The sequence below is a fragment of the Callorhinus ursinus genome, unplaced genomic scaffold (assembly GCF_003265705.2).
Source record: "Callorhinus ursinus isolate GAN/ISIS: 27379988/994484 unplaced genomic scaffold, GSC_fseal_2.0 scaffold11, whole genome shotgun sequence".
NCBI classification, from domain to species: domain Eukaryota; kingdom Metazoa; phylum Chordata; class Mammalia; order Carnivora; family Otariidae; genus Callorhinus; species Callorhinus ursinus.
Window position 1 is genome coordinate 17,271,117 of NW_027397073.1, and position 13,646 is coordinate 17,284,762.

The 13,646-nt window shown below is 45.9% G+C and overlaps 1 protein-coding gene across 1 annotated transcript in view; it reads right to left on the minus strand.

Moving 5' to 3' along the window:
* Positions 1-1,267: 1,267 nt before the first annotated feature.
* ONECUT2 (one cut homeobox 2) overlaps positions 1,268-13,646 on the minus strand; it is a 51,182-nt gene continuing 38,803 nt past the window's right edge. Inside the window, exon 2 of the mRNA XM_025886620.2 lies at positions 1,268-3,395. Coding sequence (XP_025742405.1) covers positions 3,109-3,395 — 287 coding nt within the window. The 3' untranslated portion in view covers positions 1,268-3,108. The remainder of the gene's footprint in view (positions 3,396-13,646) is intronic.

The window sequence follows — 13,646 nt, forward strand, 5'->3', positions numbered from 1 at the left end:
AGCAGATTTCTGGACTGGCCTCACTGCCACAGCTAGTGGGACTGGACCACCGAGCCTTCCCAGCAGTTACAGAAGACAAGCTCCCCACTAGTGGGCCAGGTCTCATGCACAGACCTCACTTGCCACCTTGACGGTGGTTGAGGCATTAGACTAGAGATGACCCCAAATACATATAAAACTCAGTTGCACCACGAATCCATTTATCAACAGGTTAAATGTTGAAATGCTTGAATTTGACTTTCAACCTTTCCCGGGAATTTTCACAGAAATCCGAGTACTCCAAATCATCCACAGTGGGAAACAGACTCTGGGATGGCATGAGAAATGAGCGAGATTCGGAACTGAAGGCCTAACAGATGAATCACTTGACCAAAACAAGACATGGATTTGGACAGCAAGAATTTGGGGTTATCACCAATGTCAAGTTGAATCTATATATGTATTCATATATTATATCTCTCTCTCTTTCTTTAGAAATGCAACTTTACAGCCGATTTTTAAAAAGCTAATAGAAAAGTACAAACTGGCAATTATTTTTACATGTTTCCCCCCACCCCCAAATGAAGCCGTTAGGATGTAGCAATCACGTGAAAATGAGGCTGTGGATTCCTCTATAAACTCTTTGGTTCTGTGGTTCAGGAGAGGCTGTGTCACCAAGACCGCTAACCCTGACCCTCACTCCCCTTCCCTCCCCTGATGCTGAGACTCTGAACACAGAAGGAACCAAGTCTATGGGATAAGCAAAGAACATTCAAGTGACGTTATTCCCCATACTCTTGAGGAGTAGAGAGAATAATACTTCAGTATCCCAACATCTTAAACTTGGAGTCCACGGAACCTTTTGAGAGATTCCATGTTGGGGCAGAAAGCCATAAAACAAAATTAAAGGGAAACAATAAAATCAAATCAATGACCCTTGCCTTTTGTTGCTCAGAAACAAAATTGATTACCTTTACACAGATCAATGACGCTATTAGTACTCTAGCCAGACAAGAGCAGATAATGAACTGAACAAAAGATGTGAGAAATCCTCATCTTTGGTACTGTAGCTGTTGAGGTTTCTGTTGCTCTGTTCTGTGTTCTTTTGAAAAACTGCATAGGCACAAATTAAAGACAATCTTCAACTTTAAGATTACCGTGTGAGTTGTCAAATGAGGCAGGAGCCGCCGAGGCTTTCCTTCTATCTATTCCTGCCTCAACCCTTTCTTTAAAATCTGCTTCCAAAAAATGTCCCAAGAGGTCTGTTTAAACACAGTGTGTCTCGCTGTTTTGTTGTTTTTGTTTTTGTTTTTGTTTTTGTTTTTTTTTTCTGGCGTGCTTCCTTCTTGTTGGTGGTGATTTTCACTGATTTACGTATTTATTTATTTATTCATTTTAATGGAACAGTTTTGTTTGTTGCAGAAGTAGGTGCAGAAAAAGTTTCTTTGGTTTCGATTAAGTAATTCATAAAAAAGTCAGTCTCAAGTGTCTGTAAAGAATCATTGCAGCGTTTGGCTTGCTTCGAACACCCCCATGGGGCCCACCTGGGGCCATTCACTGGTAAATATGCACATTGTGACCTTCGCAACCTCCCAGAGTTCTGTGGGCGCTCTTCCGCATGCTGTGGGAAGGTGACAGCCAGGACCCAGAGCTGGCGTGGCAAAGCCACTCCCTGGGTGGCCTGGCTAGCCGGTCCGCTCAGCCCGATGGTGAGCCAAATGCAAGAGCTGAATGCCATTCGGAGTTGCAGAGGTTTTCTGATTTCTAAAAGTAATCACAGTATTTTTAGGCTAGAAAATGGCAAGTAATAAATGTCTTTGGTTTGCAGTATTCTGCTTCTTTGGTGTGCTGTGTTTTCTCCAGATTTACTCAGCTGTTTTGCAAGGATGATTCGACAATGGAAGAGATTTGGGACTAGATGACCCTCATGAAGAACATGTATGGTGGTTTGAATTACTTCTTTTTTTTTTTTCTTGCTAGAAAACACTGAAAAACGTCCCTACCGATGGGATGGATGAAGAAACAACTGAAATCCGAAAGAGTGAGAATGAATCATGTGGTAGTTACAATGCACAATAGGAGGAACCAGGTGACTAATAACCGAGAAGGATACATCAATGATCTAAAAAAAAATCTAGATCTTTTAAAATGCTGCATTTGCTCCATGTACCGTAACAGTTAAATTGGCCTCCTGAGTGTGCGTCTGCATTATGTACAAACAGAATTTGTAGCAAACTGCAAAATGTGCTTGAAGCCATATTCCCAACGATTCCCTAATGACTTCACAATCAGCGTCTTGAAAATCCAGATGTGGTGAATCCAGAACCTTCCTTACTTCTCTGTTTATCTACGTTGTGCTTGATACGTTGAGCTCAAGAGAACTGATTTTTTTTTTTTTGATGGATCCAAGACCACGTGAGATTTCCAGGAGGTAAGGAAAAGAAAATTGTAAACTGGATCAACTTAAAGCTTTCTAAACCATTCAATGAAACGATGCCTGAGTTGGAAAAACAGGTCCTCAGATTTTTTTTTTTTTAATTTCCGTATTTAAAAGTTGTGCTCAGTAATTATCATTCTGATGTTTTTATGTTATGGCTGTGAGCTTTGGTGTACTGTGGTATGATGAGGCTAAGCACTTGGATGAGGTCATTCTTGTTGCTAGAAGAATCTCTCATGGTAGCATCTTGGGAGCCCAAACTCAGAATCCTTACACAGACAAATTCCCACCATGACACGTGGGAACTCTGACTGCAACAGGGCCCAAAGTGGGACTGTTGACATCTGAAGGGATCCCAAGCTTGCCTGACACCACACTGAAATCAACTCGCTCCAGGAAGTCCCCCCATTTGGATTTCTGGGATGCTTAGCATGCTCAGAGGACGAGGTCTGGTTCAAAAAGATTAATTTTCAGCTTGCACTTGGACTCCATAGCCATTAAAAACAAAACAAAACAAGAACACCTGGCCTATGATTACAGCTAGAATAGAAGTTTCTTTTCAAGAGAATTGTGCTTTCAAATCACCAGTGAAGGGCCCCAGCTAAGAATCCGGTGTCTTTTTCCTTTGTGTTTTCTTTTGTGTCGGTTGTCCTCATCTGGAGGTGACCTGTGCCCAACCGAGAGTCCTTCCATCACGCTTTGGTACAAGTGCTGGAGGTGGACGAGGAGCCCGCTGTGCTCAGATCGTCCTGCCACTTCTCTAGGCTGCGGCGCCGGGCATTCATGAAGAAGTTGCTGACGGTCGTAAGCTCCAGGCCCAGCTGCTGGGAAATGGTGATCTGCATCTCTTTGGACGGCCGTTTGTTCTCCTTGAAGATGGCAAAGAGTGTTCGGCGTTGGAGGTCGGTGAACACCAGGCGGGATTTCTTCTGGGAATTGTTCCTGTCTTTGTTTGGTTCTTGCTCTTTGCGTTTGCATGCTTGAAGGGAAAGAGAAGAAGGAGCGAGTCAGTAGGAGTGTGAGAAGCAGGCCCCCGAGAAGGTGAGCCGTGGAAAACATTGACAGAGTCGTACAAGGGGATGTAAACCGTTAAACTTTATTGTGCGAATTGCCCAGCTGTCAACAACCAGCCTTCCCAGTTCGGCTCCAGGTGATGGAAGGTGCCAGGGAGTGGAGAAGGGAGGAAGGGCGAGAAGGGCCGGGCGGCTCTGCACTGTCTGCTTTTAAGCCAGTGGCAGCCCCCTGCCTCCCAGCACACCCTGAAAATTCTTCGTCTCTGAAATCAGGCACCAGGAAGGGAGTGAAGACTCTGGGTTCCCAGTGGGAGCCTGGGCAGGCAGTTCCTCTTTCATACTCAGCCTCTAGAAGTGTTTACAGCTGAGCTGAAATGATGTTCTGGAGTCAAAACTTAAAAGTGCACCATTTTTTCCAAAATCAAAGCTTCTACCCATGTGATTCAAAAAATTGTTAACAGAATGAAATTAGAAGTGACAGAACAATGGTATCATCCCAACCCAAGTCCCCTTCTTCCAGACTTTTGAAAAATTAAGGAAAAAACAGAACAAAAACAAAACAAGGAGGGAAAGGCTGGAAGAAGTTGGCTTAGCCCACTCCAGCTTGGGCAGTCTGAAGTGAAGCCAGTACAAGAGGACGAGGGCTGGGGGCGGCAGAAGCAGCCCGAACTAAGGGGGACTTTAATTTATGCATCACTCCCTCTGCCTTGCCCTGCAAGTTCCCAGAAGGCAGGGAGCAGGCCTGTGTAATATTTCCAACTGGCCCGTTGGGGAGCCATGGACATAACGGAATACTTGGGTTGCCTAGGTCGCGTGATGCCTGGACTATTTCCGGGGGTCTGTACACTTCACATACCGATTTGGATAAGCCAGCAGAATTGTTTTCATTTTAAAATGAAATAAATTGAGACCTAGGTTGGGTAAGTCATCGACCTGAGGCCCCATTCCAAGCCTGCTGCAGACCCAGGGTAAGAAGAATCCAGTCCTTCCCTCTCTCCATCTTCCTTCCTTCCTTCCTTTCTTAAGATTACTTATTTATTTGAGAGAGAGAGTGAGAGAGAGCACAAGTGGGGGGCGGGGAGCAGGAGAAGCAGACTCCCCGCTGAGCAGGGAGCCTGATGCGAGGCTCGATCCCAGGGCCCCGGGATCATGACCTGAGCCGAAGGCAGACGCTTAACCGACTGAGCCGCCCAGGCGCCCCTCTCTCCATCTTTCTCATCTATAGAAACGGCATCCACACTGTTGTCACATCTGAGGGGATCTGTTCACAGGGCAGCCTCTAGGGCTTCACCCCCAGAGATTCTGGTTTCACCGGTATGGGGCAGGGTTCTCAAATCTGTGCTTTTACAAACCTCCTTGGGCCCTCCTGAGACAGGGGAACCAGCATGCTTGCCTACATTGTCCCTTCAGGTCCCAGACTACTGTCCTCACCACAGCCTCCTGGGACACCTGGTGCCAAGCCTTCATCGGGAGGATTCTGCGTAAACAGTGGTGCATGGTAATCTCCTGATAACAAAACCTGGGCAAATATCCTCTACAAACATTGGCTTTGCCTCCTGCCTTGTTTTCTCTTTTGGTCTTCCCTGGGAAGGCCTGGTGTCCCAGGTGCGTGACCTCAACCGTGAGTGTGGGAGGGCGTAGGGAGGAAGGGGGACAGGAATGAGTTGGTTCTGTGAGGCAGATACAGGCCGTGGTCATCCTGGAACCATACTTCCCCTTGACACCTGGTCCCACAGGTGCAGCGGCTTCAGCCCTCCCCGGCACCCCCTGCTCTGGCCCTGAATCTTCTCACACTGCGGGGTTTTGTCCCGTGAGTTCAGGTCCCTGTTAGACAACCTCTTCTGTTTGGGCTGGAACACTCCCACTTGTTTTTGGACAATTCAGCCCGACCGTTTGCTACAGAATTAGTGCTGGAAGGCCCTTTGGGCTCCTGCACAATGGCCTCAATTGACAGGAAAGGAAAATGTCTCATAGAAATGAGCTCTACTCCCAAGACTTGAAACAAAAGACTCTGTAATTTTGTTTTTCTTGAGCAACTGACAGAAGGAGAAGGCTGAAGTGGTTGAGGGCCTGGCAGTTCCCACCGACCCAAGTGCAAAGCCCAGCTGTGCGACCTGGGTGTGGTCACGGGGCCTCCCCGTGCCTGCCTTTCCCTAGTGGTCACTGGACCGGGCTCGGCTGCCCAGGGCCTTCCCACCTTGGGGATGGATTTGCCTTCATGGGCCTCTCCCTGTCTAGTACTATTTCACTTATTGTCCCAAACCAAAGGCAGATGCTATCTTTCTCAGGGGCACCTGTTCATCTCTCCTCTGGCAGGGAAGAATTATGGAAATTTTGGCTGTTACCTGCAAGCTTAATACACACAATTGTGTTAATATACACAATCCATTCTACCTGGAAAGTCCCACACTGGGCAGGTGCCTCTTTTGGGGATACTTCTCCCACCTCCCTAGTGGAGAGTGGAATCAGGAGTTTCTTTTCCCTCCCAGACAAGACACTTCAGGGTTTGAGCTCTGGGACCACCACCTCGCAAGGATCCTAGGGGGCGCTCATGAGTTATGTGCTGGCGGAAGGTGGCCCCGGGCACGCACTGAGCGAGTTAGCAGGGCAAGCATGGCCTGATTTGGGCTCCAGGGGGTGCAAACATCGGCCTCCCCGGGCTTGTCTTCTTATTTCTGATCTTTCAGGCTGGATTTGTAAACCCCCGTCTCTCCAGTTTCTTCTCAGCGTGTTGTTTCTTTTTTCATGAGCTTTCAGGCCTGTCCCTGTCCTCCAGGAATCCAGCAGCTCTTCCCACCTCTGCCCAGCCCTCACTTGCCCTCCTCCACTCCACCCCACTCAGCACCTCCCCGCTCCTCCAGCTTCCTGTGTAGGCCAGCTTGTCCCTGGAGTCCTGCAGAAATGGACTTGTCCTCGCCACCCTCCTCCCTGGAAACCACAAGCACACAGGCCAGAGAGGTCCTTGCAGAGGCCGCTGGGAAGGTGAGCTGCCGAGCTCCTGGGGGGGGGGGCGATGCTTGGGGCCGGGCAAGGAGGAGCCCATTCCAAAGGGGAATCCACAAGAAGCACCAATCTCAAGTGTAGGCGGAGAAGGATCTGTGTGTTTTCCAAGACCCCTGGAAGGCCCGCTGCCCCCACCCCACCCCAGGCTCCCCTCACGCCTGCTTTAGCTTCATCAGATGGGTGGAAGACCTAACCCCTGCCAGAAGGACTGCCCTCCTTCTCCTGGGGAAGAGAGTCCTTTTAAATTCTCTGCAGCAGTGGTCCCGCCCCTTCGTGTGAATGAGGAGAGGCTCCTAGAGCAGGCTTTGAGGGGGGAGCGGAGGCTTACAGAAAGCAGGTGCCCCCAAGGGGGCAGAGCAGCCCTACGGCAGGAACTGAGGCAGACTAATTGCAAAATTGGCCCCAATTCTTCCCTTCCCAATACCTATACCCCCTGCAGTGTGACTCTATGGCTCCTCCCAGCAGGAGATGGCATTCGCTTGCCTTTGTGGGGGCTCTGGGCTGGCCAGATGATTTGCTTTAGCCGAACGAATGTGGCAGAAATGACCGCATGGTAGTTCTGAGCCCAGGCCTCAAGGAGCCATGTGCTTTGTTCATGCTCTTGGAACTCTGCCTGGCGGCCACATGACAAGCCCACACCAGCCTGGGTCAGCCGGGCCTGGTGGCCCTGCAGACGACGGCAGGTGCATGAGTGAGTCCAGCAGAGACCACCCACGCGGGGCCCTGGAGCAGTAGAACGGCCCAGCTGACCCACAGACTCTGGAGCAAAAGTAAATGTTTCTGGCTTTATGCTACGGGTTTTGTGGTTCTGTGTTATGTAGCATCGCTGTGGTGAAAGACACAGAAGCCAAGAAAAACCTTTGCCTTCCTGCCCGGGGAAAGTCAAATGTCAAACAGGAAGTCTCTGCTTGAAACTGAGACCTGGTTATCAGCTGCATGACCTTCAGTCTCAGTTCCCTCATCTGCCTCATGTATAAAATGGGGATACTAATGCCCACCACTCCGGACATCAAGAGGCCAACTGTGGGGCGCCTGGGTGGCTCAGTCAGTTAAGCGTCTGCCTTCGGCTCAGGTCATGATCCCAGAGTCCTGGGATTGAGCCCTACGTTGGGCTCCCTGCTCAGCGGTGGAGGCTGCTTCTCCCTCTGCTCCTCCCCCCCAGCCTGTGCTTGCTCTCTCTCTCTCTCTCACTCTGCTCTCTCTCAAATAAATAAAAATTTAAAAAAAGAGGCCAGCTGTAGCACTTGGCACTCAGTAGGTGCTTAGTAAATGTAAATATTCTTTTTCCCTTCATAGAAAAGGAAGAAAAAAGGTTTATAAGAAGGTAAGGTTAGGGGCGCCTGGGTGGCGCAGTCAGTTAAGCGTTCAACTCTTGATTTCGGTTCAGCTCATGATCTCAGGGTCGTGAGATCGACCCCTGTGTCAGGCTCTGCGCTTAGTGCAGAATCTGCTTAAGACTCTTTCTCCCTCTGCCCCTCCCCACCCCATGCTCTCTCTCTCTCAAAAATAAGTAAATCTCCGGGGCAGAGCAAGATGGCGGAGAAGTAGGAGACCTAGATTTCGTCTGGTCTCAGCAATTCAGCTGAATAGGGATCAAACCATTCTGAACACCTACGAACTCAACAGGAGATCGAAGATAAGAAGAGTAACAACTCTCTGAACAGAAAAGTGACCACTTTCTGGAAGGTAGGACGTGCGGAGAAGTGAATCCGAGGCGATATTCGGGAGGATAGACGGCGGGGGAGGGGGCCTCCGTCGGCCGCTTCTGGCAAGTGCTAGAGCCGCGGAGCACAAAATCGGAACTTTTAAAAGTCAGCTCCGCTGAGGGACGTCGCTCCAGTGGCTAAGCGGGGGGTGGAACCCTCGCGGGACAGTGTGCTCTCAGGACCCTCGGGGTCACAGAAAGACCGGGGGTGCCTGAGTGCGGCAGAGCTCCCAGGTATCGGAGCGGGGAAGCCGGCTGCAGAGACGGAGCCGAGGCGCGGGCTCTCAGCTCAGGGTGGCCATAGACTGTGATCCGCGGCCCAGTCGGGCCACTGCTCCTCCAGCAGGGACCCCACAAGCGGCAGAGCTGGGGAGACACCCCTCCCTACCCCGGGAGGAGCGGTGCGGGAGCGCACCGCAGGGATCTGCTGGGTTTGGAGACTCCACACGGTGTCGGGTGCCAGACATAGAAATGCTCGGTCACAGGCCGGGTGAGCACGGAGTGCGGCCGGAGACCGGGGAGACGGGAGTGACTGCTTTTCTCTGGGGGCGCACTGAGGAGCGGGGCCCCGAGTTCTCAGCTCCTCCGGGTGGAGATTGGGAGGCCACCATTTTCGCCCTGGTCCTCCAAAGCTGTACCGAGAGCTTGCAGGGAACAAAAGCTCCTGAGAGCAAACCCCAGCAGATTGCTTAGCCCGGACCCACAAGGGCGGGGCAATTCCACCTCCGGCAAAGACATTTGGGAACCACGGCAACAGGCCCCTCCCCCAGAAGATCAGCACAACAGCCAGCAAGCCAAGACCAAGTCTACCGATCAAGGAGAACGGGAGAACTCCAGCGCTAGGGGAATACTGCACATAGAATTCATGGTTTTTTTACCATAATTCATTAGTTTTTCAAAGTTAATTTTTTAACTCTTTTTTTAAATTTTTCTTTTTCCCTTTTTCAAACATCGTATCAATCCTTTTTAAAAAAATTTTCATTTTTAGAGTCATATTTTTATTCCTTCATAGTAATTACCCTTATTTTTGGCATATATATATAAATTGTTCTCTCTTTAAAATTTTGAGATACCATTTCTTCTAACAGATCAAAATATACCCTAAATCACTAGTGTATGGCTTTGTTCTAGTCTCCTGCCTGATCACATTCTCTCCCTTTTTTCTTCTTTTTTCTTTTTTTTAATCATCTTCTTTCTTTTTAAAAACAACTTCTTATCTTATCAATTCCTTTTATAAAATCTTTTATAATTTTCATCTTTACAGTCATCTTCCATCCCTTCATTGTATCAACCCTTATTTTGTACATCTATAAGTCTTTCTTCCTTTAAAATTTTAGGAGGCACTTTCTTCTAACAGACCAAAATATGCCCAAAAGCTAGTGTGTGGCACTGATCTATGCACTAGCCCGATCATATTTGATCATATTCTGTTTTTTTTTGTTTTGTTCTGTTTTGTTTGTTTTTATCTTTTTCTTTTTCCTTTTTTTTCCCTCTTCTTTCTTTCCCTTTCTTGTCCCCTGGTTTCAGGTCTTTTCTGATTTGTATAGAGTATATTTGCTGGAAACGTTGTTAACCTGTTAGCATTCTGTTCTCTCATTCATCTGTTCTCCTCTGCACAAAATGACAAGACGAAAAAAATCACCTCAGCAGAAAGAACAAGAGGTAGTACCCTCTGCCAGGGACCTACTCAATATGGACATTAGTACGATGTCGGACTTAGAGTTCAGAATCATGACTTTAAAGATACCAGCTGGGCTTGAAAAAAGTGTGGAAGTTATTAGAGAAACCCTTTCTGGAGAAATAAAAGAACTAAAATCTAACCAAGTCAAAATCAAAAAGGCTATTAATGAGGTGCAATCAAAAATGGGGGCACTAACTACTAGGATAAATGAGGCAGAAGAGAGAATCAGCGATATAGAAGACCAAATGATGGAAAATAAAGAGGCTGAGAAAAAGAGAGATAAACAACTACAGGATCATAAGGGCAGAATTCGAGAGATAAGCGATACAATAAGACGAAACAACATTAGAATAATTGGGATCCTGGAAGAAGAAGACCGAGAGAGAGGGGCAAAAGGTATATTGGAGCAAATAATAGCAGAGAACTTCCCTAATGTGGGGAAGGAAACAGGCATCAAAATCCAGGAGGCACAGAGAACCCCTCTCAAAATCAATAAAAATAGGTCAACACCCCGACATCTAATAGTAAAACTTACGAGTCTCAGAGACAAAGAGAAAATCCTGAAAGCAGCTCGGGAGAAGAGATATGTAACCTACAATGGTAGAAACATTAGATTGGCAAGAGACCTATCCACAGAGACCTGGCAGGCCAGGAAGGACTGGCATGGTATCTTCAGAGCACTAAACGAGAAAAATATGCAGCCAAGAATACTATATCCAGCTAGGCTGTCATTGAAAATAGAAGGAGAAATAAAAAGCTTTCAGGACAAACAAAAACTAAAGGAATTTGCAAACACGAAACCAGCCCTACAAGAAATATTGAAAGGGGTCCTCTAGGCAAAGAGAGAGCCTAAAAGCAGCATAGATCAGAAAGGAACACAGACAATATACAGTCACAGTCACCTACAGGCAATACAAAGGCACTAAATTCATACCTTTCAATAGTTACCCTGAATATAAATGGGCTAGATGCCCCAATCAAAAGACACAGGCTATCAGATTGGATTAAAAAACAAGACCCATCAATATGCTGTCTGCAAGAGACATTTTAGACCCAAAGACACCCCCACATTGAAAGTGAGGGGGTGGAAAACCATTTACCATGCTAATGGACACCAAAACAAAGCTGGGATGGCAACCCTTATATCAGACAAATTAGATTTTAAAACAAAGACTGTAATAAGAGATGAAGAAGGACACTATATCCTACTTAAAGGGTCTATCCAACAAGAAGATCGAACAATTGTAAATATCTAGGCCCCTAACATGGGAGAAGCCAATTATATAAGGCAATTAATAACAAAAGCAAAGAAACACATTGACAATAATACAATAATAGTGGGGGACTTTAACACCCCCCCAACTGAAATGGACAGATCATCTAAGCAAAAGATCAACAAGGAAATAAAGACTTTAAATGAAACACTGGACCAAATGGACTTTACAGACATATTCAGAACATTCCATCCCAAAGCAACAGAATACACATTCTTCTCTAGTGCCCATGGAACATTCTCCAGAATTGATCACATCCTAGGTCACAAATCAGGTCTCAACCAGTACCAAAAGATTGGGATTATTCCCTGCATATTTTCAGACCACAGTGCTTTGAAACTAGAACTCAATCACAAGAGGAAAGTCGGAAAGAACTCAAATAGATGGAGGCTAAAGAGCATCCTACTAAAGAATGAATGGGTCAACCAGGAAATTAAAGAAGAATTAAAAAAATTCATGGAAAGCAATGAAAATGAAAACACAAGTGTTCCAAATCTTTGGGATACAGCAAAGGCAGTCCTAAGAGGAAAGTATATAGCGATACAAGCCTTTCTCAAGAAACAAGAAAGGTCTCAAATACACAACCTAACCCTACACCTAAAGGAGCTAGAGAAAAAACAGCAAATAAAGCCTAAACCCAGCAGGAGAAGAGAAATCATAAAGATCAGAGCAGAAATCAATGAAATAGAAACCAAAAGAACAGTAGAACAGATCAACGAAACTAGGAGCTGGTTCTTTGAAAGAATTAACAAGATTGATAAACCCCTGGGCAGACTTATCAAAAAGAAAAGAGCAATGACCCAAATCAACAAAATCATGAATGAAAGAGGAGAGATCACAACCAACACCAAAGACATACAAACAATTATAAGAACATATTATGAGCAACTCTATGCCAGCAAATTAGGTAACCTGGAAGAAATGGGTGCATTCCTAGAGATGTATCAACTACCAAAATTGAACCAGGAAGAAATAGAAAACCTGAACAGACGTATAACCACTAAGGAAATTGAAGCAGTCATCAAAAATCTCCCAACAAACAAAAGCCCAGGGCCAGATGGCTTCCCAGGGGAATTCTATCAAACATTTCAAGAAGAATTAATACCTATTCTTCTGAAACTGTTCCAAAAAATAGAAATGGAAGGAAAACTTCCAAACTCATTTTATGAGGCCAGCATTACCTTGATCCCAAAACCAGACAAAGACCCCATCGAAAAGGAGAATTACAGACCAATATCCTTGATGAACATGGATGCAAAAATTCTGACCAAAATACTAGCCAATAGGATCCAACAGTACATTAAAAGGATTATTCACCATGACCAAGTGGGATTTATCTCTGGGCTGCAAGGCTGGTTCAACAACTGCAAATCAGTCAACGTGATACAATACATTAACAAAAGAAAGAACAAGAAACATATGATCCTCTCAATAGATGCAGAAAAAGCATTTGACAAAGTACAGCATCCTTTCTTGATCAAAACTCTTCAGAGTATAGGGATAGAGGGTACATACCTCAATATCATGAAAGCCATCTATGAAAAACCTACAGCTAATATCATTCTCAATGGGGAAAAGCTGAGAGCTTTTCCCCTAAGGTCAGGAACACGGCAGGGATGTCCACTATCACCACTGCTATTCAACATAGTATTAGAAGTCCTAGCCACAGCAGTCAGACAACAAAAAGAAATCAAAGGCATCCAAATCGGCAAAGAGGGATGTCAAACTCTCACTCTTTGCAGATGATATGATACTGTATGTGGAAAACCCAAAAGACTCCACCCCAAAACTGCTAGAACTCATACAAGAATTCAGTAAAGTAGCAGGATATAAAATCAATGCACAGAAATCAGTGGCATTCCTATACACCAACAACAAGACAGAAGAGAGACAAATGAAGGAGTCGATCCCATTTACAATTGCACCCAAAACCATAAGATACCTAGGAATAAATTTAACCAAAGAGGCAAAGGATCTGTTCTCAGAAAACTATAAAATACTCATGAAAGAAATTGAAGAAGACACAAAGAAATGGAAAAACGTTCCATGCTCATGGATTGGAAGAACAAACATTGTGAAGATGTCCATGGTACCTAGAGCAATCTACACATTCAATGCAATCCCCATCAAAATACCATCCACCTTTTTCAAAGGAATGGAACAAATAATCCTAAAATTTGTATGGAACCAGAAGAGACCCCGAATAGCAGAGGAATATTGAAAAAGAAAAGCAAAGTTGGCGGCATCACAATTCCGGACTTCCAGCTCTATTACAAAGTTGTCATCATCAAGACAGTATGGTACTGGCACAAAAACAGACACATAGATCAATGGAACAGAATCGAGAGCCCAGAAATGGACCCTCAACTCTATGGTCAACTCATCTTTGACAAAGCAGGAAAGAATGTCCAATGGAAAAAAGACTGTCTCTTCAACAAATGGTGTTGGGAAAATTGGATAGCCACATGCAGAAGAATGAAACTGGACCATTTCCTTACACCACACACAAAAATAGACTCCTAATGGTTGAAAGACCTAAACGTGAGACAGGAGT